The sequence below is a fragment of the Cydia strobilella genome, chromosome 3 (genome assembly GCF_947568885.1).
Source record: "Cydia strobilella chromosome 3, ilCydStro3.1, whole genome shotgun sequence".
NCBI lineage: Eukaryota > Metazoa > Arthropoda > Insecta > Lepidoptera > Tortricidae > Cydia > Cydia strobilella.
The window spans coordinates 8,350,319-8,376,546 of record NC_086043.1 but is presented as its reverse complement, the minus strand read 5'-3'; the positions used below and the strand labels follow the sequence as shown (position 1 = coordinate 8,376,546).

Here is a 26,228-nt window from a genome sequence, read left to right as displayed (position 1 = left end):
CACTCACTCATAGACAAAAAGTAATAACGTGTTGTGAATACGATATCTTTTACCAAGCTTTTATTTTTGCCCGGCTTCTTTGCTTTAGTCATTATTCTGAGTGCCCGACTTCTATGCTTTAGTCATTATTCTGAGGGTGGTCCAAAAGACTAAAGCACAGCTGTCAGTCATTGAAGTGACAACTTGACAAGTGACATTTGACATTTCGAACTATGGAAAAGACCACCAGCTACACTAGCGCCCCTAGCGGCGAATTCATACGCGTTAGCCCATGGTTAGCCCCTTAGCCAAAGACACGCCAAAGAGTAGCCCTCATTTTAATATTTTTCTGTTTGACATTTGTTTTGTTTCATGGTTTTGTTTGATCTTTGATTTGATGCCACCAGTATCTCTTATTAGTCTGTGGATGCCACTCATATATGCCACTTACTTCACTAAACTTGTCAATTTGTTAATATTCTTGAGCTGTCAATTTAGGTGTGATTGGAGAGGATACTTTTAGGTTATAATTTTTCGAATTCGAATTGATAAATTGATATCGCTAGCAGACTGGTCGTATTTTTTGCTTTAGTGTCCCGAAGTCCCGAACATCAACGTGTTTAAGGTAAAAACATTCATGGTGAACATGATACTATACCACAAACGAATTACAATATGTTAAATGATTATTAATTTCAGGATGTCGGTCGCGACTATGTTACGGCGCTCTATTATTAACGGCACAGTGTATTCAGCTGCTGCTCTGCGTTATGCCTCAAGTCAACAGGAAAAGAAGGTTTTCTTTGATATCACTGCGGACGGCGAGCCTCTTGGCCGAATTGTGATAAAACTTCATACTGAAGACGTGCCGAAAACGGCAGAAAACTTTAGAGCACTTTGCACAGGAGAAAAGGGATTCGGCTATAAAGGTTCTTCGTTTCACAGAATTATTCCCAGTTTTATGTGCCAGGGCGGCGATTTTACTAACCATAATGGTACTGGTGGCAAATCCATTTACGGGCGCACCTTCAAGGATGAGAATTTCAAGCTGAAGCACACCGGCCCCGGAATCCTGTCCATGGCTAACGCTGGCCCCGATACTAATGGTTCTCAGTTCTTTATCACAACTGCCGCCACTCCCTGGCTGGACCGCAGGCATGTTGTTTTTGGTGCTGTAGTTGAGGGGATGGATACTGTGCAAAAGATGGAAAAGTTGGGTTCCAAGGGTGGGCAAGTATCCAAGAAAGTTGTTGTCAAAGAATGTGGTGAGTTAGATTAAGTGTTACAGTTAGTCAGTTAAGGTAATTATCATGTCATTTGTTATGTTAATAGTCTAGAATAAGTATACTATTGAGTAAAGTGTAGATCTTGTAGAATGTTGTTTTTGTTACCAGTCATTATAATTTTATTATGCAGGCCTTTAGTTTTTGACCCTATAGCCCAACATTTAGTCTATCCTTGTACCCCATAACTAGATTTAGATTCCATTAAACCTCACAACCTTAACCTTATAACTTGTTGCTGTCCCATGACACAGGCCGTACCTCCTATATTTCATTTCATTTTCTAGAGGTCTCTGTGTTGGCTTTGGCTCCTTGCAGGCCCCTCAAACCGATACTTCTTTCACTGTTGTCTGGTGTGTGGAAAGGGAGTAGAATTTTGAATTTCTATTTTCCTCACATTAGCGACCATCATACCAATACCTCTTTATTCAGAACCTATTCATAGTTTAACAGGAACCTTTTTGTGTCAAGTCCACCTTAGTAAAAAAATAATACTTTCATAAAGTTTTGTGCTAGTAAATGTGGATTTCTTTTATAAGTATAGCTAATTAGGTCACATGCAGTAAAAAGTATGTGTTTGAGCTGAATAGTAATAAATAATAAATAGTTCTCTCTATTCTTTTCATCAGGAGAGAAGGAAGAAGAGATTGCTGTGGAGAAGGCTCAGTGATCTGTCAAGTCTTCTAAGAATTTAAATTAAACAAGATATTAAAATAAGTATGCAATTTTATTATTCTCTAAATGCAACAAATTAGTTTTGTAGTTGCTATCTTCAACCATTCCCTTCCAAGATTCAGATAACAACTTTACAAATACAACTAAGTCAGTATCAAGTCTTAAACATCTATTGTAATAAGGCATTTTTAGATAAAACACACTTTCATATCAAACTATTTATCTCTTTTAACAAATATATTACATGGATGACTTACTAACTTCCTTTGTCTTTTCTGCCATAAATATATATTGCTTTAAAATACTTGTTCCATAATAAAATAATACTCTACCATAATAATTGATTATTTATTTCAACACATCAGCCCAAGAATTGACATTTGTTTAACTCACCAAAGAAAATTTGTAGAACATATTTTCTAATAAGATTTACTATCATATAAAATTTACAGGAAGTGAGCCATCAAAACGCTACTTAATTTTTTTTAAATAACATTATCTAAATATAAAAATAATATTTACAACTTAAATATAAAAAATCATAAACAAATGTACATCAAGTTATACAATCAAAATTATAACCAGCAGTCATCACCATCTTGAGATCATATTAAATAAATATAACATTGACATATACATATCTTTTTTTTCACATCTTTATTATTTAGCTTGTGATTGGTGCCTATTGCATTGAAAATGTTGAGGTTTTTTTTTATAAGTTTAAGGGAGGAATGTAATGATGTCAGTTTCAGTGTAAAATATTGTGCTTTACAATTTTAAAAGAAAGGTAGTGTTTATTGTTTGTGCATACAGAAGTTTCAATTATAGAAGAAGGCAGGATAGATTATATTTGTACAAAAGCTGTAGGCCAGCAATCAAAAGAGAACTTGAACTTTGGGTCATGTGGCACTTTGTGATTTTAATGTAATATTTTGATTTAAAAAAAACAACAAAATGGCAGTTATTGTGTGGGCATATCACAACAGAAATTAGATGGTCTAAAGCACAATCATGCTAATTACAATAATTAACCAATAAAAGCTGTTTATTGTGCATAAATAAAGTTATAATTATTGTAAGAAAAAAAAGGGTAATTAATATGATTGAGCACTAAGCCATCTATCATGTGCTATATTGTTTCATTTTAGTCTTCTCATATTTATGAAAAGTAATATGTTGATAATATTAAGTACAAAATATATCTAAATGGTCTGTAAATAGTGCATTGCATTAATGCAGAAAATAATATTTACAATTTAACATACCAATTCAATAAAGTAGTTATAAGTGAATGCATATCGTATCTGTTATGCAACTCATTGACATGAATACGTCTGAAGTATTTCTTATTTTTATCAACAATAATCTATGAACAAGGTCGTTAATTAATTAAAACTATTAAGCCAAGAAGTCATTAGGGGGGGGACAAATGTAGTCCCGTGCCAAATGTCGGCGTCATGTCATAAGACGTTAGAAAAAACAGCGTCTTGACAAAATTTTGCCTGGCATATTGTGTCATGTCGCGAGATATCTCTCGACATTTATTTCCTAGCTAGTGAATCCTTAGCCTTATATGTAAGAACGGCTACGGTGAAAACCCGAGTGTAAATATACTGAGTATTTATATCTAAGGTTGGTATTCCACCTGTACAATGTGCATTGCGTCTCACTCTCTCACTAAGCAGAATTTGAGACGCAAATACACATTGGACAGATGCAATACCACCCTAACACAAGCACACGGGGAAAGTTTATATCGCAGTCCCAAACTACCATTCTTACGGTTTTATTTATTAACCGATATGATATCGACGCCTACTGTAACTCTTTAAATAAGTTTACATTGAAAGGCTACCATTTGTATAGAGAATGCGTACATTAAAACTGCGGTATATCCTCTTAAATTTCATTCTCAGCGGCTCCCGATCGATCGAGTTCACTATAGTTCTATGGGGGGTTTTCTACAGAGATAGATCTCTTTAAAGCGTCGTAACTACATCGATATGATCCAAATCACTCATTCGGTACTATCGCTACTATTCGACAGGATAGGAGTTCGAGCGGAGCCCAAATTTCACTAAATATCACTATACGCTCGGAAGCGGGACCACAGAAAACGCACTTTTTCTAACGCGCTCACATCCGTCGAAAGACATTTTCTGCTGAAGGAAACGACTACCGCTAGAAGTAAATATAGTTTTTTTTTATATATAACATCTACGACAGAAAACAGCTTTCAGATTTACGGGCACGTTAGGAGAAATGAGTTATCGGTGGATTAATGTGTCCCTCTCAGGCGCAGGGGTCGTGCGGCGGGCGAGGCTGGGAGGGAGCGAGCTGGTCGACGCTGCGGCCCTTCTGCAGCTGCAGGCTGAGCTCGTGCGGCTCCAGCGTGATGTGGTGCGACGACGTGCGCTTGTGGCGGGACTGCGGCGCCCCCCCTCCCCCTCCCCCTCCCCCCGGCGGCCGCAGGTCCCGGGACCCGGTGCGCCGGTGGCGGAGCGCGCCGGACTCCAGCAACCGCTTGCTCTCCTTCAAAAATATTAATTCACATTTACTTATTGACCATTTAATCAGGTTGTTGAATCGATTATGAAACGGACTAGTCCTGACTTATAACTATCTGTGTTATGACTTTGACGTGAGAAAGTCTGAGAGTGCCATTAGAAACGTTATGTTTTCATAGTAATTTAAAATTGACGTTTCACGCTCTGTCCCTACAAAGTTAGCTCGGTCCGTGGCCTATAAAACCCAATATCTAATGTCCTTATTTTTATACCGTCAAAAGTAAATATTCTCGTTAGGTACATTAAGTCAACCAGTTAATCGTGTCAAGAAAAAACAGTAGCATTTACCTCGTCGCCACATAAATGTGGTGCCAGCGGGAGCACGCTGAGGTCTAGGTTCTCGACGCTCTTGAGCGCGAGCTGCTTGAGCTGGTCGAGGCTGAGGTCGCGCGACCCGGAGCGCGAGTGCGACTTGTAGTTGGTGTTCTCGAGCTGGATGGTCTTGGAGTCGTTGCGGAGGTGCCGCGACGCCACCAGCACGCGGGAGCTCTTGCGAGCTGTTTGCGATTCCTGCGAGTAGATGTAAGTAATTAATTCTCTGAGTTACAGCAAAATAGTAAGTAGTATTTTATAGTTATATGTGGCTTTTTATGTCAACAGGTACTTTACGATAACTTGTAACAGACTGACATCAACATTTATTTATTTATTCTCTCGGAAATTACTGAATCTCTTAGGATTGAATTTCGCGCGTTATATTTGCACTGAGAATGCGACAGTGGAGTCGGAGCGCCATCTATCTTTTAATTAGTAAACTAGTAGTCGTCTAGTTTTGATTCACGCTTTACTACTGCAAAAATGTAATATTATATATAATATAATATTTATTAATTTAAATTATTTAAGTAACATTTATTGTTAAATTAATTAAATACAATAAACTACTTCATTGAACTTTTTAATTTATTCATATGTTATCTTTAGAGACGCCATCTGCTGTAAGGCAGACGAATCAAAATACATGGGCATGAAGAGGACCAATCACATGTAAGGTATACTATCCTTTCAGAAATCTGGATATTGGTTGATGGTTCAACCATTGGCTCATTAGTATGAGGGATTTGGATTAACATGGCGGTTACATGCCTGCGAGTACTGCGAGTCGGTGCGCTGGATGGAGGCCGTGGGCTCGGCGTCGGCGTCGAGCGGCGACGTGGGTAGAGTAGGTATCATTAGTAACATACCTGCGAGTACTGCGAGTCGGTGCGCTGGATGGAGGCCGTGGGCTCGGCGTCGGCGTCGAGCGGCGACGTGGGTAGTAGGTATCATTAGTAACATACCTGCGAGTACTGCGAGTCGGTGCGCTGGATGGAGGCCGTGGGCTCGGCGTCGGCGTCGAGCGGCGACGTGGGTAGTAGGTATCATTAGTAACATACCTGCGAGTACTGCGAGTCGGTGCGCTGGATGGAGGCCGTGGGCTCGGCGTCGGCGTCGAGCGGCGACGTGGGTAGTAGGTATCATTAGTAACATACCTGCGAGTACTGCGAGTCGGTGCGCTGGATGGAGGCCGTGGGCTCGGCGTCGGCGTCGAGCGGCGACGTGGGTAGTAGGTATCATTAGTAACATACCTGCGAGTACTGCGAGTCGGTGCGCTGGATGGAGGCCGTGGGCTCGGCGTCGGCGTCGAGCGGCGACGTGGGTAGTAGGTATCATTAGTAACATACCTGCGAGTACTGCGAGTCGGTGCGCTGGATGGAGGCCGTGGGCTCGGCGTCGGCGTCGAGCGGCGACGTGGGTAGTAGGTATCATTAGTAACATACCTGCGAGTACTGCGAGTCGGTGCGCTGGATGGAGGCCGTGGGCTCGGCGTCGGCGTCGAGCGGCGACGTGGGTAGTAGGTATCATTAGTAACATACCTGCGAGTACTGCGAGTCGGTGCGCTGGATGGAGGCCGTGGGCTCGGCGTCGGCGTCGAGCGGCGACGTGGGTAGTAGGTATCATTAGTAACATACCTGCGAGTACTGCGAGTCGGTGCGCTGGATGGAGGCCGTGGGCTCGGCGTCGGCGTCGAGCGGTGACGTGGGTAGTAGGTATCATTAGTAACATACCTGCGAGTACTGCGAGTCGGTGCGCTGGATGGAGGCCGTGGGCTCGGCGTCGGCGTCGAGCGGTGACGTGGGTAGTAGGTATCATTAGTAACATACCTGCGAGTACTGCGAGTCGGTGCGCTGGATGGAGGCCGTGGGCTCGGCGTCGGCGTCGAGCGGCGACGTGGGTAGAGTAGGTATCATTAGTAACATACCTGCGAGTACTGCGAGTCGGTGCGCTGGATGGAGGCCGTGGGCTCGGCGTCGGCGTCGAGCGGTGACGTGGGTAGTAGGTATCATTAGTAACATACCTGCGAGTACTGCGAGTCGGTGCGCTGGATGGAGGCCGTGGGCTCGGCGTCGGCGTCGAGCGGTGACGTGGGTAGTAGGTATCATTAGTAACATACCTGCGAGTACTGCGAGTCGGTGCGCTGGATGGAGGCCGTGGGCTCGGCGTCGGCGTCGAGCGGCGACGTGGGTAGAGTAGGTATCATTAGTAACATACCTGCGAGTACTGCGAGTCGGTGCGCTGGATGGAGGCCGTGGGCTCGGCGTCGGCGTCGAGCGGTGACGTGGGTAGTAGGTATCATTAGTAACATACCTGCGAGTACTGCGAGTCGGTGCGCTGGATGGAGGCCGTGGGCTCGGCGTCGGCGTCGAGCGGTGACGTGGGTAGTAGGTATCATTAGTAACATACCTGCGAGTACTGCGAGTCGGTGCGCTGGATGGAGGCCGTGGGCTCGGCGTCGGCGTCGAGCGGTGACGTGGGTAGTAGGTATCATTAGTAACATACCTGCGAGTACTGCGAGTCGGTGCGCTGGATGGAGGCCGTGGGCTCGGCGTCGGCGTCGAGCGGCGACGTGGGTAGAGTAGGTATCATTAGTAACATACCTGCGAGTACTGCGAGTCGGTGCGCTGGATGGAGGCCGTGGGCTCGGCGTCGGCGTCGAGCGGTGACGTGGGTAGTAGGTATCATTAGTAACATACCTGCGAGTACTGCGAGTCGGTGCGCTGGATGGAGGCCGTGGGCTCGGCGTCGGCGTCGAGCGGTGACGTGGGTAGTAGGTATCATTAGTAACATACCTGCGAGTACTGCGAGTCGGTGCGCTGGATGGAGGCCGTGGGCTCGGCGTCGGCGTCGAGCGGTGACGTGGGTAGTAGGTATCATTAGTAACATACCTGCGAGTACTGCGAGTCGGTGCGCTGGATGGAGGCCGTGGGCTCGGCGTCGGCGTCGAGCGGTGACGTGGGTAGTAGGTATCATTAGTAACATACCTGCGAGTACTGCGAGTCGGTGCGCTGGATGGAGGCCGTGGGCTCGGCGTCGGCGTCGAGCGGCGACGTGGGTAGAGTAGGTATCATTAGTAACATACCTGCGAGTACTGCGAGTCGGTGCGCTGGATGGAGGCCGTGGGCTCGGCGTCGGCGTCGAGCGGCGACGTGGGTAGTAGGTATCATTAGTAACATACCTGCGAGTACTGCGAGTCGGTGCGCTGGATGGAGGCCGTGGGCTCGGCGTCGGCGTCGAGCGGCGACGTGGGTAGTAGGTATCATTAGTAACATACCTGCGAGTACTGCGAGTCGGTGCGCTGGATGGAGGCCGTGGGCTCGGCGTCGGCGTCGAGCGGCGACGTGGCGGCCGAGCTCAGCCCCGATCGGAACCCGCTCGCGTTGTCCGCCGACGGCAACTCTTCGAATACTGAAATTATCGATAAATACGTTATACGACTGAATGGTTATTATTAAAATCTGGTAGAAGTAGGTAATTAGGGCTACCAGAAATATAAACGTGATAGGCGATTAAGTACTTCGAGCTGCAAATAAATGAATTAATTCATAATGTGGCTATGTAATTTTGCGGCCGGGTGTACCATTTGCCGCAAACTTCTTTTGTCAGGCCTGCAGTAGACCATGTCCGTCGCGTCAATTCCACCAATAACGATGACTTCCATATGTTACACAACAAATCGTCTGCAATACGGAATGCTTGGCGTATATGCCGTATATCCACTACGCAAACTTCGTGGGGTCAATAGAAACAACGTCCCGTGTCGCCATATAGTAAATTAGAAATTCTAGTTTGGTACTAAATCAAATAGCCAAAAACGCCGCATAGGCCCACGCACACGCACACTGGGTGCCCAGTAGGTTAGGTAGACGTGTAGTGGGTCGGTATGGGTAGTTACGTTTGTCGAGGCTGATGATGGAGCCGGCCAGGTCGCGCGCGTCGACGGGCGGCGCCTGCTCGAGGTGGCGGCGGCGGCGCACGAGCCACCAGTCCGCCAGGAAGATGCCCAGGGCCACGATCTTGATGCCGCCGCAGAGACCAACGTATCTAAAACACAGTCTTATTCAATTTTGTTCTCTAAACTAATTTAGTCAATAATGACCAAAAACTTGCACATGTAACCATAAAACAATAGGATCTAACTACAAAGACAAAATAGCGTACCTAAACCGAAACTGTTCTATATCGTAGAGCAAGCACCGGCCGCCCGTCTCGCCGCTGCACGACTTGTTCCACAGGATGCAGGTGGAGTCGATGAGGTTTCCGAACACGATGGGCGCGGGAATGTAGCCGAACAGCCGGAATATCACGAACTGCATGCCGAGCGCGAACGAACGCTCCTCCTCACTCACAGACCTGGAAAAGAGGGCATTATTTAGACTAATGCCATTTACAGTTCAGTTCAGTCCGAGTAAAGTAAGTATAGTAGGACAATCTCCCGTTTCTTAAAAACGAAATTCCTCAATATTCATACGCGTGCCATGGCCGTAGAACGCGCTCAGACTCAATGGCACACAATGGCTTTTGTTTAACAGATTACCGTCTTAGGCGTAAAAATCATTTGAGAAGATGCAGACTATAGTCTATAATGTGCTTTAATAATGCTATCGCGAAGATTAGGGTTGTGTCACGTCGCTTTTGAATTTAATATCTAGTGAAAGTTTCTGCGCAAGATCGAGATGAGATCTCATAAAAATGTCAAATGACATGATGATTGACTGACCCGTCAAAAGTAAAAATTCTGTAAGGTTGGGTTTGGAGAAAAGCGTATGGTCAATTAATTGGTGATTGAAGTAACCACTTTGCAGCAATAACTCCGTCTCGGAACGCTTACCGGAGCACTATCATAAGCAACGGCATCTGCGTGACGGCCACCACGAAGGTCATGAAGAACAGCAGCACGAGGAAGGGGAAGATGGTGTTGCAGGGCGGGTTGCAGGCGCCGGCCGTGGCCACGGGCACCACCGTCACCTCGCTGTACTCGCGCGCGCCCGCGGCGGTGAGCGCGGCCGCGGAGGCGCCGCTCAGCACGCCCGGCATGCCGCGCGCGTTGCCCGCCACGCCTATAGAACATAAACAAGCTGTAATATCGACGGCATGCGTTACGACTGTGGTGGTGAGCTACCTCACGTAGCGCTAAAAGACCAAAGCACCATAATATTTGTGTCCAGTGCAGAACTAGCAAAGAGCCCAAATATCAGAAACACTTTAGACTTTTTAAAATAAAACTAGGTGCCATTCGTGTGGACTTGGATGCTCCAAAACTAAAACCGAACATCGCCCCGTTTGAGAGTGACGCTGCTAGTCTAGTTCCAAATTACAGAAAAGTTTAAAGGTATCAGTTTTTACAATAACCTATTTATGAAAAACGGTGGGTTCACTTACAGGCACAGTTGGCAAAGTTGGATCGTGAGGAGAAGGAATCCGAGCAGCCCGCGTGACACGGTGAGAAGTACGTGAGCCCGTTGTTGCCGCACACCGGCTCCATGTCGGTCTCCGTGCACAGGCAGTTGAAGTTGCACGCCGCTGTCAGGTTCACCTTGAACGGCTCCAGTTTACTATAAACACAAATACACGTGTGTATTTAGTAAAACATAAAATAATTACAATTTTCAACATACAAATACACAAACACTACCTGAACAACTGAAACAGCGTGGGCTAGGAAGCTATCTGCCAAATTAGTGATACACTGTTGTGTGTAAGTAACAACTAGAGCAGGGGTCAGCAAACCACGGCTCGTAAACCGCATGCGGCTTCGTCACTCAACGAATTTACACTATGTTCTTAAATCACTAAAAACAACATTTGCGACTCTTTGAGTTTCCTACTACGGCTGGTTCTATTTCTTATAAGTTTCCTGACCCCTGAACTGGGGTATCGATGCTAACTAACCTGGCATTCGTATACGGAATAGTAGTCCCGGCCATCTGGATGTTATCGCAGCCAAGGAAAAACAGCAGCGCGTAGCAGGAAAGGCAGATGGTGTTGGAGATCAGTACGAACTGAACGGCGCCCTTGGGTCGCAGTTCGAGCCGCTTCAGCAGGCAGCCGCCCATGAAGATACCGATGCATGCTCCGGGGATAGCAATGGATCCTGGGAATATTTCGTTATAGAATAACAAAGAATGAGATGCATGCGTTTCCGTGAAGTAGAATAGATTTTACGCATCGATAGCTCCGAAAACTTAGATGATATTCTGTATAAGTACCAAAAAATCATTGGAATCATTAGCGTTGGTACAAGCCAGGATTCGTAGCTACGACCTCTGGGTTGAAAGTTAGATCCATGGACTACTCAGCCACCACTGTTTACTTACTTTACTTACTGCTGTGGCGCAGCGACCCGAAGTGGATCTTGGCCTCCGACAACAAAAGAGCGCCATGCTTCTCTGTCCAGTCGACGGCGCCGAGTTCGCTAAGGTCTTTTTGTACTTCGTCTCTCCAGCGGTACCTAGGGCAACCAGACGGTCTTCGGCCATTTGGTTCTCCAGAGTACGCTTTCCAGACTGCACGATCTTCACCCATCCGGACTACGTGCCCGAGCTATCGGAGTGGCATCATAACTTAAGCTATAATACATGCCATAATTAGCAAATCATCGTACATTTAGTTCCTCAAAGTTGAGAACTGAGTGTAATGGAACCTAATATTTCTTAAGAAATATAAAAGTAGGTAGCTAGGTAGTGTGCTGACCTCCCGGTTATGAAAGTATATAAAATGTATAGGCATATTTAAACCAAAACACAAAAACCTTTGAACATGCCAGCAGCAAATTTGAGTCTATTTAAAAAGAACTCCTATTATATGCTAAGCAAAATTTATAATACTGTGCCGAAACCTATTACTAGTTTAGTTGGACACAAATTTTATACAAATCTTAAGACATGGTTAATTGAAGAATGTTACTATTCATTAAATGATTTCTTTAATAATAATAATTCTTAGCAATTGACATATTTATTACATAATCTGACATTTAGTATTAATTATTACCTTATTTTTAAAATTCATATAGATTTAGATTTCAAAATAGCCAAATTGTTAATGATTTAAATTCTGTTTTTCTTGCTCTCAACTCTTAGATATGTTAATTGTAGATAACTTGTGTACATCATATTGCATGTTGTGAGAGATTTTAGATTTAGGTGTATATTTTGCATGCTGCAATTCAGCTAAATGTGTGATACTTTTTTGATTTATAATGTTTAAGACCTTTTGTTAACCTTTTGTTAACCGCATTTAACGCAAATAAAGAGCTTACTTACTTACTTACAAATACTGATCAATCCGATCATCAATCAATAAACACCAATAAAAGTCAGTATCATCACATAGCAATATGTTCAGCTTGTTAGGGTTCCGTAGCCAAATGGCAAAAAACGGAACCCTTATAGATTCGTCATGTCTGTCTGTCTGTCCGTCCGTATGTCACAGCCACTTTTTTCCGAAACTATAAGAACTATACTGTTGAAACTTGGTACAGTCCGTTAACTCTTAGAACGACATTCGTTTTTCGGGTAAAATCGGACGTAATCGCGTAGTAGAAAGTGACAGTTTCTTACTGATTTAGTTGCAATCCAACACCCAAAGAGTGCAGTCGTCTTTTCAGCCTTAAAATATATAGAGTAGTTAATACCACCATAATTAGTAGGTAAACAATATATTTAATTTCATAACTAAATGGGGACTCGTCTCAAAAAGGGTATTTCTGTAAATGGTAAATCACGGGAGATCATATATATAGGTAATGTATACAAATATTTTTCAAAAGAAGCGGAAACTTTTAAGAATAGTGATACTTGTAAATATTTTAATAAAATTCAAGACCGGGTGATAGAAGCAACAGGAATTTCAAAACATACATTAATAAAAATATTAAGCGAAGCCGACCAAAAACCTCCATCCATGCCATTTGAAACGTCAAAGAAAAAGAGTCCGAGAAAGGACTTTGTGTTAAATCAGGAGGATGGTATATGATTTCCATAATAGATTCAAAGAACTCCCCAATTAGAAAAAAATGCGTTTTGAAGCTAATAGAAGCCATTAATTTCAAGGGTTCTACAGTCACGCTACGAAAAATTCTACGAAAAATGGGATTTCGGTACTGTAAAACAAGGGATAATCGAAAAACTTTGATGGAAAAGCATGATGTGCGACTGAAAAGGACCAAAAATTTTGATAAAATTAAAATAAGCAGGAATGAAGGAAGGGATATAGTATACCTAGTCGGCTCATAAGTTCTGTCACTGGCCTTTAAATTTTAAATTTGGAACTCCTAAAACAAAAACCGTTCTGCATTTGAATTTCGAATCTTTATTAAATATTTGAGTAGTATAATTTTGCAATTTTCTGTTTTCTTCAACATGGAGTGGACGCTTAAAGATAGCCGTACCGCAATAATTGCACTATATCGTTGTGGTCACTCGCCGACTAAAATTTTTAAGCTACTTGAAAATTTAAAATTCTCTCTAAGATTTGTGTATCGTACCATAGAAAGATACAGTGAGGTCTCTAGTTTAAATGACAAGAAAAGAAGCGGTCGTCCGCGTACAGCTAGGACTCCAGCGGTTGTACAAGCAATTAGGGCACGCATTGCCAGAAATCCCGCTAGGAAACAAAAAGTTATGGCCCTCCAGATGGGTTTGAGCAAAAACACGGTGAAAAGAGTGCTTAATCAAGACCTGAGGCTTCGTGCTTATAAACGAAAAACTGGCCATCTTCTCAATGGTCGGCTTAAAGCTTTAAGGCTTAAAAGATCTAAAGCTTTATTGAAGAAGTACGCTAAAAATAAGCACCGTTGTATACTGTTTTCGGACGAGAAAATTTTTGACATAGAAGAAAACTGTAATAAACAAAATGATAGAGTGTACGCTCGCAATAGTAAAGAAGCGTCTAATAGCATTCCCCGTATTCAAAGAGGTCATCACCCTTCATCTGTGATGGTTTGGCTGGGAGTTTCTTATGCGGGCGTCACTAGTATGCATTTTTGTGAGAAAGGAGTAAAAACTAGTGCCAAAGTGTACCAAGACACGGTGTTGACTAATATTGTGAAACCACTATCCCATACGATGTTTCTAAACCAGCATTGGGTTTTCCAGCAGGACTCTGCTCCAGCCCATAAGGCAAAGTCTACACAAGCCTGGCTCGCCTCCAATAAAATCGACTTTATACGGCATGAAGATTGGCCCTCCTCTAGCCCAGATCTTAATCCTTTAGACTATAAAATATGGCAATATTTAGAGGAAAAGGTGTGCTCAAAACCTCATGCAAATCTAGACTCGCTGAAAAAATCTCTTGCTACGGCAGTGGCCAATATCGACATGAAAGTGGTGCGTGAATCCATTGACGACTGGCCACGAAGACTTCAAGCCTGTGTAGATAATTATGGCGGTAATTTTGAATAAATGTTATACATTTAGATTCTCTAGTTTATAAGCTTTCAAACGCTGTACAAATTATACGGAATAAACTTAAACTTTTGATTTTATTTGATACTATGTATATGACAGAACTTATGAGCCGACTAGGTATATGGACGAGTCGTATATACACACGTCGCACGTTGGTAGCAAAGGTTGGTCAGACTCTAGCAACGGCCAACGTCTCATAATAGCTCACGCCGGCAGTGAAAATGGTTTTATACCTTGTGCGTTGCTTATGTATAAATCTACAGACACAACAGGCGATTATCACGAAGAGATTAATAGCGAGAACTATGAAAAATGGCTTATAATTCAGCTTATTTCAAATTTGCCGACGAATTCAGTGTTAGTTGTTGATAATGCCCCATATCACAACAAATACACCGAAAAACTGCCCAATTCTAATACCCGGAAACAAAACATGATAGATTGGTTGACAACACATGATATTCCAGTAGACCCCAGCTTAACAAAACCACGAATTTACGATATTATCTTGCAACATAAACATGAACATATACGATATTCCATAGATAAAATACTGGCTGAACATGGTCATTCTGTTCTGCGTTTACCCCCGTACCACCCAGACTTTAATCCTATTGAGAATATATGGGCCCAATTAAAACAATACGTAGCTCAACGTAATGTTGACATGACTTTGACAAGCATAACGAATCTACTACAAGAGAAGGTCAATATGATTGTTCCAGAAGATTGGAAAAAAAGTTTGTCAACACGCAACTAAATATAAAAAAAAAGACTTCCGTATATATGAAAATAAAATAGACGATTATAGTGACCGATTTATAATTAATACAAATGATTCTGATGTTGAATAGGTAGTTTTAAAAATTACAATAATATCACAATTTTCCAATTGTATAATTTTACCATAAAATATGAACTGAAATATGTGACTGGTATTATCAACTCTATATAATTTCCGCCAGAAGTAGTAAATGACGGTGTGACGTTCTGTTTTCAAATTTGGTTTTCGAATTTCAAATTCTGATTCTATTTTATATTTAGATTATGACAAAAAGTCAAATCGCAATATAGTCATCAACCGAATAATAAGCATAAAGTCATTAAATTAGGGCTTATTTTACATTGAGACAATAGGTATCCTTAACTTTTTGCGGTAAGTTTAAAACTTTTTGTGAGTTAATAAGAAAGCAGAACAGCAGTATCACCTTCGCGTGTTACCGCCTAGACCCGATGTATCTTTCTAAAATCCGAAGGTCGTTCTCAGAGTTAACGGACTGTAAGTAGATGTATTTTGTGAACCGCATTAAGATTTTCACACAAAAATAGAAAAAAAAAAATTTGGGGGTTCCCCATACTTAGAACTGAAACTCAAAAAAATTTTTTTCATCAAACCCATACGTGTGGGTATCTATGGATAGGTCTTCAAAAATGATATTGAGGTTTCTAATATCTTTTTTTTTTAAACTGAATAGTTTGCGCGAGAGACACTTCCAAAGTGGTAAAATGTGTGTCCCCCTGTAACTTCTAAAATAAAAGAATGATAAAACTAAAAAAAATATATGATGTACATTACCATGCAAACTTCCACCGAAAATTGGTTTGAACGAGATCTAGTAAGTAGTTTTATTTTAATACGTCATAAATCGTAAACCGCAATTTACCTTTCACTCACGTTTCACATAAAAAATACATTGTTTGAATTGTGTAATATGTACGGAACCCTCGGTGCGCGAGTCCGACTCGCACTTGGCCGGTTTTTTTATGAATACATCGTTGTTGTTGCACAGAAATAGACTTCGGAGGCAAGTATCTATTCTGTGGCATAATCCGGCAAACTTACTACGTCAATAAACAAAAATGATTCAAAATAGACATTCTAACACGGTCAACCAAATGTGTTACATGTTTGAATGTTCCGCGATTAAAAACTAGAACTGACCCCATAAGGGAAATCTAAATTCCTTGTTCTAAAGAGCGGCGCAATGACGCATTAAAGTTGAAATGGTTTGAATTTTAGTCTTATCTAAGTAGGAATTTTTGCTGTTACTATACAGCAATTTCCGTAATATTGTTATTGTAAATTGGCACCTATTGATCGAGGAACCAATTTAAACAACAGGCCTTGACATGTTTGATAGATAGTTCATATAAAGCACATGGGTTTGGGGCTAAATGCCGCGTCTTATCGTATCGTGACAGCAAAGTTACGCCAAGGTTAAATGAACATAAAACTTGCCAATAGTTCTCGTTTATTGTTAAATTATTTTTTGTATCTAAACTAGCGTGCATACGAGTAATAAAACTTTACAGACCTTTCCAAAAGTTTTACACTAAATATTAAAGTCGGATGAAATGTAGATGTATGTTTTTATTGACATTTATTTACAAAAAACCGGCCAAGTGCGAGTCGGACTCGCGCACCGAGGGTTCCGTACTTTTTAGTGTTTGTTGTTATAGCGGCAACAGAAATACATCGTCTGTGAAAATTTCAACTGTCTAGCTATCACGGTTCATGAGATACAGCCTGGTGACAGACGGACAGCGGAGTTTTAGTAATAGGGTCCCGTTTTTACCCTTTGGGTACGGAACGGAACCCTAAAAACGAACGTCTATGAATAAAATAGCACGTGTTTCTTTGCAACAGTATTTATTTAAAATGCAGCGCGGTCAGCGGTCAATGTTTATTTTATCAGAATTAGATCGTCGACCAACAAACAAGTCTGACCGTATTGCAAAACGTATTTTTTAGAGTACACTGGTTTTTGCCGGCGCATACGTACAGCATATAGGCGTGTGTATTTTGGATGTAAAACGTTGCTATAAATGAGAAATACCTAGAAATTAAACTCTACAGGCTCCAAGGCATGTAACCAGGTTCTTGACCAGGACACCTAAGGGTAATGGTTCTAGACTCACCCGTAAAGGCACTGGCCTGAATTTACCGAAACAGAACTGTTCTCCAAGCATTTCGGTAGGAGCACGACAAACCAGGACACGACCATGAGCTCCATGCAAGCACCGAGGCAAGGCACCACACCGGGTTATGGAGTATCGGTTTAGTTTTAATGGACTCACTCGTGAAAACACTGGCCTGACTCTTGCCGAACCTGAACTGCGTCTCCTTGTTTTTCGGTAGGAACACGACGAACCCGGACACGATCATGAGCTCCATGCAAGCACCGAGGCACGTCACAACATACACCGGGTTATTAAGTAAGGGTCTAGTTGTAATGGACTCACCCGTGAAAACACTGGCCTGACTCTTGCCGAGGCTGAACTGCGTCTCCAAGTATTTCGGCAGGAACACGACGAACCCGGATACAATCATGAGCTCCATGCAAGCGCCGAGGCACGTTACAACGTACACTGGGTTCTTGAGCAGTCTCCACATTGATACCGGGATATCTGAAATACAATGACAAGGATGAAATTTACAATATACTGTTATTAATTGGCAAAAAAAATAATGAGATAATGAAGGCGGTAAGTAAAGTTGTGTGATGTCAGTTCTTAAACTATAATATTTTGATATTGTAAAACCCAGTCCGACGGCCGGGTTTTTTTTACAGCCTATATGTCCGCCGTTTTGTAGTCGCTTAAATTAGCGACAAATAAAAGTGTGTGGATGATTTTACGAAAACAAACTACTCCGTCTATTTTAAACTTAAACAAACCAAATGAAAACATACCTTTTAGAATGTAACAATAAGTAAATAGATAATGTACGACGTGGATATATCCACTGTCTCAAGACAATCGAATTGTTTGTTAGTAATCTCAGAGGAGCCGATGCATTTGTTTGCTTAGACGAGCTATCTAGGATGCGTGAGCAATCACTGTTTGTAAACATTTAAGAGACTCAAAACATCAACAAGTGAATGTTTCATTCATATTGTCATGAAATGATCCTTGTTATGGTGAATTATGAATAGATATTTCTTTATTTTAATTATATTTTTACAAGATTCTATTTGGCCTTCGCCATGTTGCGGTTTCTTAGTGTTACTAATTTATTTTACTGGCAAGGAGACTTTGACAACAGACATTGAAAGTTATGGAATGTCACAAATAATGTAAACAAGAATAAGAGATTTCGCAATTATAAACGATTTTACCACAAAAATGCCAAGAAAGATGGTCAAAGGTGTAAGAAAAAATATTTTCAAATACAATAAAACATTTACATCAACAAAAGGACAAAGGATTGCGTAGTATTCACATAATATGTGTATATTATACAATATTATGAAATTAGTCGTCGAAATGATCGAGTGAGATTTTATGCACATTATTGCCATAATTATGTAAGCTGCTTGTAGCTAGTGTAGCAACACTATCTCAGGGCCAAATAGAATTTTGTCAGGCTTTACAATATGTAGCACCATTTTTTAATAAATTTTTATTAGCATACCTAGTATACCTACCTAGTATTAACCCCTCGAGCGGCAAAGCAATATTTTTAAACTTTCGCGCCGTGCGGCGCGCAGCCGCAATGCGGCGTGTTTTCCATATTAAAAATGGCGGCCCGCCGCACGCGCGGTTGTCAGAGAGCGTCCCATTCGAGGTAGCTTGCCGCTCGAGGGGTTAATAAATAAAATAAAATAAATCATATAAAAACTAGTAGGTATTACCTAATCCAACTTTAGGCTATGAAATGCCAGAGCCAGATGATAAACAGCATGACTGACCAACCTACCTTTTATATCCTTGCCATAGCCCGTGTCCTTTATATCGGACGGCGGTTTAACTGGAGGCTTAGCGGTCCCCGAGCCGCTAGCCGCGGCCGCTTTCTCCACGAGTCTGATCTTCTCTTTCTCTCGCACCAGCACCTTCGGGAACGAGAAGAAAGGGACGGCGACCAGTATCAGGAGGAAGCCACAGAGCAGGAAGCCGCCCCACCACATGCCGACCCATCGGTGGTCGTATTGATCTAAAATAATTAATTTCACATATATTCTTCAAAACATTTTTTTGTCAAGTATTGAGTGTAAGTACAATGCACAATATATTTTAGTCGAAATGTAAAAAATGGACTGGTCATCATTATTAATTTAAGAGTTATTCTCTTGTCGGTGGAGTATCTTCCAGCTTTCCCTATCCTGCGTCAGCTCTTTGACTTTTTGATACGACACGACCCCTACTTTTTCTTTGACTTGATCTAAAAAGCTGCGTCTGGGTTTTCCTCTACCCCGCTTGCTTCCTATCCGCCCCTCCAGGATAGTTTTAAAGAAGTAGTCGTGTCGTATTAAGTGTTCAATCATTTTCCCGCGTCTATATGCAATAGTGTTCAGAATAGCTCTTCTTTCACTCGCTCTTCTTATTAGCACCTCCTCATTCGTTATCCTGTCTCTCCAACTAATGCCTTCCATTTGCCTCCAGCACCAGATTTCAAATGCTTCCATTCTCTTAGGGTCATTGTCCACGTTTTACTTCCATAAAGCAACTCTACATGGAATGGTACCTACATCTTAATTTTAACATTAAAAACTTCAAATTGCGAAACTTAGGTATGTATTATTAAAAGGTATTATTGGGTCATTTCCTTATCCATAAACTTAGCAAACCTCAGTAAAATTTTGTCACTTTCTAATAAACACAAGTGTCAGAATGGTAAATAGGAACAAACGATTATCAACGGCATTTTAGATTCACAGATGTTTATGAATAACGCCATTACATTACCTACTATTTAATTTGGTTGCTAATTTTCTACCCATCACACTATTCACACTAATAAAATTCAACATGTGGTAACTAGCCTATTGGATCATAACAGTTGATCTGTGTCTAAAAAGATTGTATCCAGTCAAATTCGATTATGCGGCAACACAACACATACATGTTAGCCAATATTGCCGCGAAATTTAATTTGATAGGTTCAACTTTCTCATTTTCGTATTATGTACATCGTAGCAATCTTATCGTAAATTAAACTGAAAGCAGGCTTATAATACTTACGTTGTTTTCTACTTCAACATAAGACCGAATTGTTACAAAATTATTAAAATGGTTAATTAAAACTTCCGTGACTAAAAATCGGAATAAAAATTATTTCGTTTCACGCAACCAAACACATACACAGGCCACGCAATTTTTTTTCCTTATAGTGTTTTCATTTGATAACTGAACCTGTACCTACCTAGCATATAAAATTGTGTACAAAGTACCTACGTATGTATTTTATGCCGTTATTCAAAAACGTCCTAAAAATCTAAAATAACTAAAATTATCCATCATTTCCACATTTAGTTTGTTATTTTTAAATTACTGAGTTTATGAATAAGCGTTGATCTTTACAACATTTGCATAAAATATTCATAAGATTAGTACCGCTATTTTCGGTATGCTATATCTTACCTATTTCTATTATTTGTCCCGAAAATGAATCCATGTGAAAGGAGAGCAGATAGGCACCGAGCAGAAATCCAAGCACGGGTCCGAAGGCAGCCATACTGTACATGCACCCTGCAAGGAATAAGTAGCGTTTAGTAATAAAAAATATAATATATGTTTCATCACATTTGGTCATAAAGCGTGTTGTTTCCCGCAGCTTTAGCGGAAGTTATCGGTTCTTGCGTCATTACCGATTTTGTGATCTGATAAGACGACATCACAGTTTACCATACGCTTTCTTTATATTTGTATAGTATGGATTTTTAGAATAGAGCCCTTGTTTAGATACACCACTCGCCACATTGTCATCCAGTCAACCCAATAACGATGTAGCTATACATAATTATGTATGAACTCATAAACAAAACTTTTCCATTCTTTTCAGCCCGATAATCACGGCAAAGTATAATAAAAAACTTCGTATGTTTGTTTAATAAATTATTCCCTTTCCTGGTAAAACAGCAAAAAACTATCTTACTTCAATTCAACCGTGTGTCCGTATGATTTAATTGTTATATAAAATCGCGTTCATAATAGCGTAAAGAAGTTCCAAATCATTGAAGCAGGTGCTCTGAAAGGAAACCGCTGCGGCGAAAGCACAAAACGAAGCTTATGAAAGTTATGAAGCAAAGCCAGCGGCATCGAGGGAGCGTGTATGCAGCTAGCCAGGCGCCATCCTTAACGAAACATTTCGTCTCGGCTGTAAACTAGTATCTACTCTGACTTGACCTATACATCCGTTGCTAAGAAGATCATACTTATGCTGGTAAGGCTGGGATTATGCGGTAAATGAGTGATATCAAACAGCCCAGCGTTGCGATTCGCTTGTAGACATTACGGCTGAAACTAGGTCAGTGTTGCTCGCCGTTGCGGCAGGCTTTGGTAACAAATATCTATGACTGATGGGCCGAACCCAGGCGTCGCGTGAGCGCGCCGCTGCATTCACCCATTTTGTTTTTTCACCGTGGACCTTGAACTTCGGGCTAGATTTAAATATTGCAGTTTTATGGATTTGATTTGGAATCGTAGGTACTTGGTACTTATTGTGCTGACACTCGAAAAAATGAACGTGGTCTGAGCGAGGTGAAGGTTTGTTTAAGATTGAGAATATGACAGGTCTATACCAACCTACCTATATTTTGTAAAGCTAAACCTTTTTTTTATTACTTAAGTATTGTAGCTTTTTGCAATTCACACTGCTTCTCCATTACTAAAAGCCCCCATTATGCGATATCTGATTTGGTCAATATATAGGAGTTACTAAGTGCAGTTATATTCGTTACATTCTATGTATGGGTCATTAGTGTCATCACATTGCGTCAATCTATAAAAAGTTATTTAAATAATTTGACATGACTAATATATTGTGATAGATCAATACCATTGTATATTGACTACTCCTAAACAAAAGAATACTTATAAATTGTAATTGAATTATTTTCTTTGTATCCGACGATCGACAAGTAATTGCTTAATTGTATTCTCGTACATTAACAACGAACATTGTATTGCGAAATAAATAAACTAAACTAAAGTCTTCTGACTCCGAAAAGAGTATATAGGTGTACCTCCATACTAGGAAGTGTAACATTTCATCTCGACGGGCGAGGCTTAAACTTGAAAGCCTTAAGCTGGGGTCGGCGGGCTCTAGGTGGACTCAGCTTTTCCAAATGCCAAGTTGAGCAACAAGAATGAGTACTCTTTCAAAGTTCACATACTTAATTACTATTTAAAATATTGTATTAAAGATTATGAGAACTCTATAAAGTGCTACACACACAAACAGCTACACAAGTGCTACAGTGCTATACAGCGCTAACTTTAGGCTAGGTTCACACGGCGTTAATTTTTCCCGTATACCGTATATTACGGGATTTTATCGAATACCGTAGTGACAGCAAATTTTGTAAGGAAACATTCAGTCGTTCACACAGCGTCTATGCGGGAAAGTCGTCTAGCCGTGTGAACGATTTTTAACGTATACAAATTTTGCTGTCACAACGGTATTCGATACAATCCCGTATACGTATACGGGAAAAATTAACGCCGTGTGAACCTAGCCTTACAGTTACAAGATCAAACCTACATAAATTTAGTGCAGGCCTACAATTAAACTGAAAAAAAAAGGTTGGTTAGCTCAATCATGTTATTACGAGTATAAATACCTACACAGATAGAATTCTACAGAAAAACAACGCAAATAGCCTAATAGATCTTAGCCACACCCTGTCCTCGACGCTAGGAATGTTTTTCAAAGTAATAGCTTCTGGCATCGCGTGTTCGGCTTCTAGTTTTCACTTCATATTCCATTCATATGGCAATTAGGTAGGTCTGCTCTAAACAAGTCCGAAAGGTCCCTTGAATAATCACTTTTATAATATAAATTACACTTGTGAACGTCTAAAATAGGTAAGTGTCCTTCACATTAAAAGTGGGTCGGAAAGGAAACGGGAAGGGATCATTCCAGACGGTTCAAGCGTCTCTTGAGCCCGCCCCACCTGTAGGGCCTTATTAAAACCCTTTGCTATTAAGCTGCAATACATCGACGGAGTAAAAATCGATTTCGGTTACAAATGAACGATTCCCAGTATTGGTTTTAGACTGGAATTGAGAGATCACTATGCATATTCCAAACCATACGATAAGGACTTATTACTAAACATATTAAAGTATTTTTAAATGGGTCACTCACGTATTATTAAGTCGAATAGCTCGACATGTTTCGATCCAATTTACGTTTTACGAAGAGGATTCTCGTAAATTGGATTGAAAGATGTCGAGCTATTCGATTTAATAATACCTGAGTGACCGGTTTTAAAATAATTTAATAGGTACATCATTTTTATGCCGAAAATGAAACCGAAACTTCGTCGGTCGGTCACTAATACAATTGAAAATAAAATCACGACAATCCTAAAGTAATTGTCATCGACATACGTACCTATATTTGGTTTGAAGTCATGTATTTCTAATTCGTATACAGTATACCTACACTAATTCTACAATTCTATATACGATGGCGTAATATATGATTAAATCTACGTCCATAACAAAAGGGTATTTTAATTCGAACTTGGCAGTGACTATGTCAACATTGTCAATTGACATGATAATTACGGATGTTATAGGTTATTATGATTAGCAAAGTCATAAGTAGCATTTAACATTTTGCGTAGGTACTTAAAGTTCATTTCATAAAAAACAACAGAAAATAACGACCCAATAAATAAATGCCTATTCCTGGTGTACCTATTAATAATTTAACTAGGTATAAATTATACCCTAATAAATATTAATTAGAATAATAAGCGGTTTCATTTATATTCAGTATATTCAGGCTGCCACCGCCTAACTTTGGCCTATGACTACGTAGACTATTTTGTGTAATTATACTTTTTCCTAAAAATTAATTGACCTTTGCTCTACGAAAACATTGTGTTGTTAATAAAATAGGGTAAATCGTCAATTACTGGCCACCTTATACTAAAAATGAATTCTATTCACATATAAACAAAATTCATTTTAGTATAAAGTGTCAATAACTGGTCACCCTTCAATAACTAGCCACCTTATAGGTACTAAAATGAATTCTGTTTATAGGTCATTAGAATTCATTTTTAGTATAAGGTGGCCAGTTATTAAACAGTGACCTGTAATTGACGAAATAACAGAGTATTTCACGACACGCACAACCACCACCACCACCACGCACGACGTCACGACGTACAACCGCCGCGGACACTTGTGCCTGAGGAAGGATTCCCAAAGAATCCGAAACATGTCGCCAAAAGCGACTAAAAATAATAGCGAGTGAAACCGTACTGATCTAAATATTTTGAAATATGTCTCACGATAGTTTAATTTCGAAATAACAGAGGCTAAAAATAACATCATGATCATCGTCATCATGATTGACCGTAAGTAGTTAGTTCTGAATCTGAATCGATTTCAAATTATTCATTTATTCCGATATCTTTTCAGAAAGCCGTTTTTTGCGTTAAACTTTATTTTATTGATTGAATGTACCATTTTACTAACTCAGTGTTTTAATAACTGTAAAATTATAAACTAAATATAACTTACAATTTAAAGAAGAAGGACCTCCGGTGCCCAGGGCTGGGATCGAATCAGCGTCTTCTGCATTCGTGGCAGACGCCACAACCACTAGCCATCCGTTACCGTATCACGGCGGTCAAAATTCACGTGCATATGCAATCTTTGAAGGGTTTGACCAATAAGTTAAAATGGTAAAGTATTAAAAATTTAATAAAAACCCCATAATATCACAAATGCCGTTGAATATTTTTTCAGAAAATCGCAAATAAATGTGTGGATCTGGTTTGGAGGTACTTTTCGGGACATTCATTAAATTAATTTATTTTTACAAACGACCTCTGACCCTTCTAGCTAAGATTTCACTCACCAGGTGGCGCTGTTAAAATTGTGTAGGCGGTTTTTTAAACTTAGATTTATTCATCAAAAAGTATATTTGTTTTCAAAAGTGAGTACCTAATGCTAGATGGTTCCACTTTTGTATACGTAAAGGCCTGATAGTTCCGGCGAGCTGATGGCAGTGGTGGGTAGGTCAAGGGCGCGCGTGAAGTTTGTTAGTCACGGCCGTGGGGAGCGTCATTCACCAAATGACATATTGCACCTCACCTAACCTACAATATTTGGCATTTGTTTGACGATTAACAGCAAATAGTATGTTAAAGTATACTGATTAATGCATATAAAACGATATGAGTTTGCATTTTCCATTGAACAGCGGCGACATATTAAATGTACGGTGAGTGACATACCTATACGGGCAGTTACAATGAGTAAGGATTTTCAAGGTCTTAACAGATGACGGAACTTGACGCTTAAATTATGCCACCCAGATTGGATTGGGTCATATTAACACAATTAATAATGCATTGATACGTGCGAGAATTATACCTATTATAAGGTACACGATTAATATCGTCATAGTTCCTGCACACACGCTATTAGGTACCTAAGTCGGCACTACTGATGTGGTACATACGAGTATGTATAGTCGCCTAAAATAATATCCTTAGCCTACCAAGCAGGTAAGCATTGGACTGGGCTGCGATATTAATAAGAATGGGTAGAATAACACATGCATTTAAATTACATTCAACAGACATTGCTTTTTACTTCTCCCTTGAGCCAAAGGAAATACATATGATGTAATATAATAATTGTATACAACAATATAGACAAGACATGCAAGAATAGCATGTGCGGGTTCAACAGCCTTCATTTATTAAATGTATCCTGCAGTTTTACGAGTTACGACGCCCCACATCCATGATTCAGCGGTAGCGTATTTAAGTAACGTAACGACCCCAGCGAGAATTCAAGATAGAAGTACGTACTCCGACCTGGGTACGTCTTGCGATATTAGTTTTTTTTCGAGGAATTATGACTTCACCGATTTCCAAATAAAGATGGAGATCCTTTATTCGACTGTTTTTTTAATAACATCTGGTTTAATGTTATGTAAAGCACGTAAATAAGTAACTCACGGCAAGTGGCAATGGACCTCTAAAAATATTTTTAAGTGAGTCGTGTATTTTTACTTTCTCATTTCT

General features: G+C 40.6%; 2 protein-coding genes and 1 long non-coding RNA gene across 5 annotated transcripts in view; 2 read left to right on the top strand and 1 right to left on the bottom strand.

Annotated features, from left to right (window-relative positions):
* Positions 1 to 421: 421 nt before the first annotated feature.
* LOC134755797 (peptidyl-prolyl cis-trans isomerase-like) lies at positions 422 to 2,016 on the top strand. 2 transcript variants are annotated; one of them, XM_063692402.1, is made up of 3 exons: positions 422 to 604; positions 679 to 1,244; positions 1,892 to 2,016. In XM_063692402.1, the coding sequence occupies exons 2-3, from the start codon at positions 680 to 682 to the stop codon at positions 1,930 to 1,932; spliced, it is 606 nt and encodes a 201-aa protein (XP_063548472.1). In that variant the 5' UTR covers positions 422 to 604; position 679; the 3' UTR covers positions 1,933 to 2,016. The 2 variants fall into 2 exon arrangements, with proteins under 2 accessions (XP_063548472.1, XP_063548473.1); XM_063692403.1 differs by lacking the exon at positions 1,892 to 2,016 and having other exon boundaries at positions 425 to 604; positions 679 to 1,355.
* The window catches only part of LOC134755754 (solute carrier organic anion transporter family member 3A1), a 70,595-nt gene continuing 46,337 nt past the window's right edge, over positions 1,971 to 26,228 (bottom strand). For both annotated transcript variants that reach the window (XM_063692323.1, XM_063692322.1), the window contains 11 exons: positions 20,593 to 20,700; positions 18,932 to 19,165; positions 17,476 to 17,640; positions 10,715 to 10,916; positions 10,205 to 10,377; positions 9,654 to 9,882; positions 8,984 to 9,175; positions 8,718 to 8,866; positions 8,097 to 8,230; positions 4,793 to 5,014; positions 1,971 to 4,469 (listed from right to left, as the gene is read on the bottom strand). In XM_063692323.1, coding sequence (XP_063548393.1) covers positions 4,230 to 4,469; positions 4,793 to 5,014; positions 8,097 to 8,230; positions 8,718 to 8,866; positions 8,984 to 9,175; positions 9,654 to 9,882; positions 10,205 to 10,377; positions 10,715 to 10,916; positions 17,476 to 17,640; positions 18,932 to 19,165; positions 20,593 to 20,700 — 2,048 coding nt within the window. In that variant the 3' untranslated portion in view covers positions 1,971 to 4,229. The remainder of the gene's footprint in view (positions 4,470 to 4,792; positions 5,015 to 8,096; positions 8,231 to 8,717; positions 8,867 to 8,983; positions 9,176 to 9,653; positions 9,883 to 10,204; positions 10,378 to 10,714; positions 10,917 to 17,475; positions 17,641 to 18,931; positions 19,166 to 20,592; positions 20,701 to 26,228) is intronic.
* LOC134755812 (uncharacterized) lies at positions 12,176 to 15,885 on the top strand. The gene is made up of 2 exons (XR_010129082.1): positions 12,176 to 12,304; positions 15,517 to 15,885. It is a non-coding gene; the product is annotated as an uncharacterized LOC134755812 (long non-coding RNA).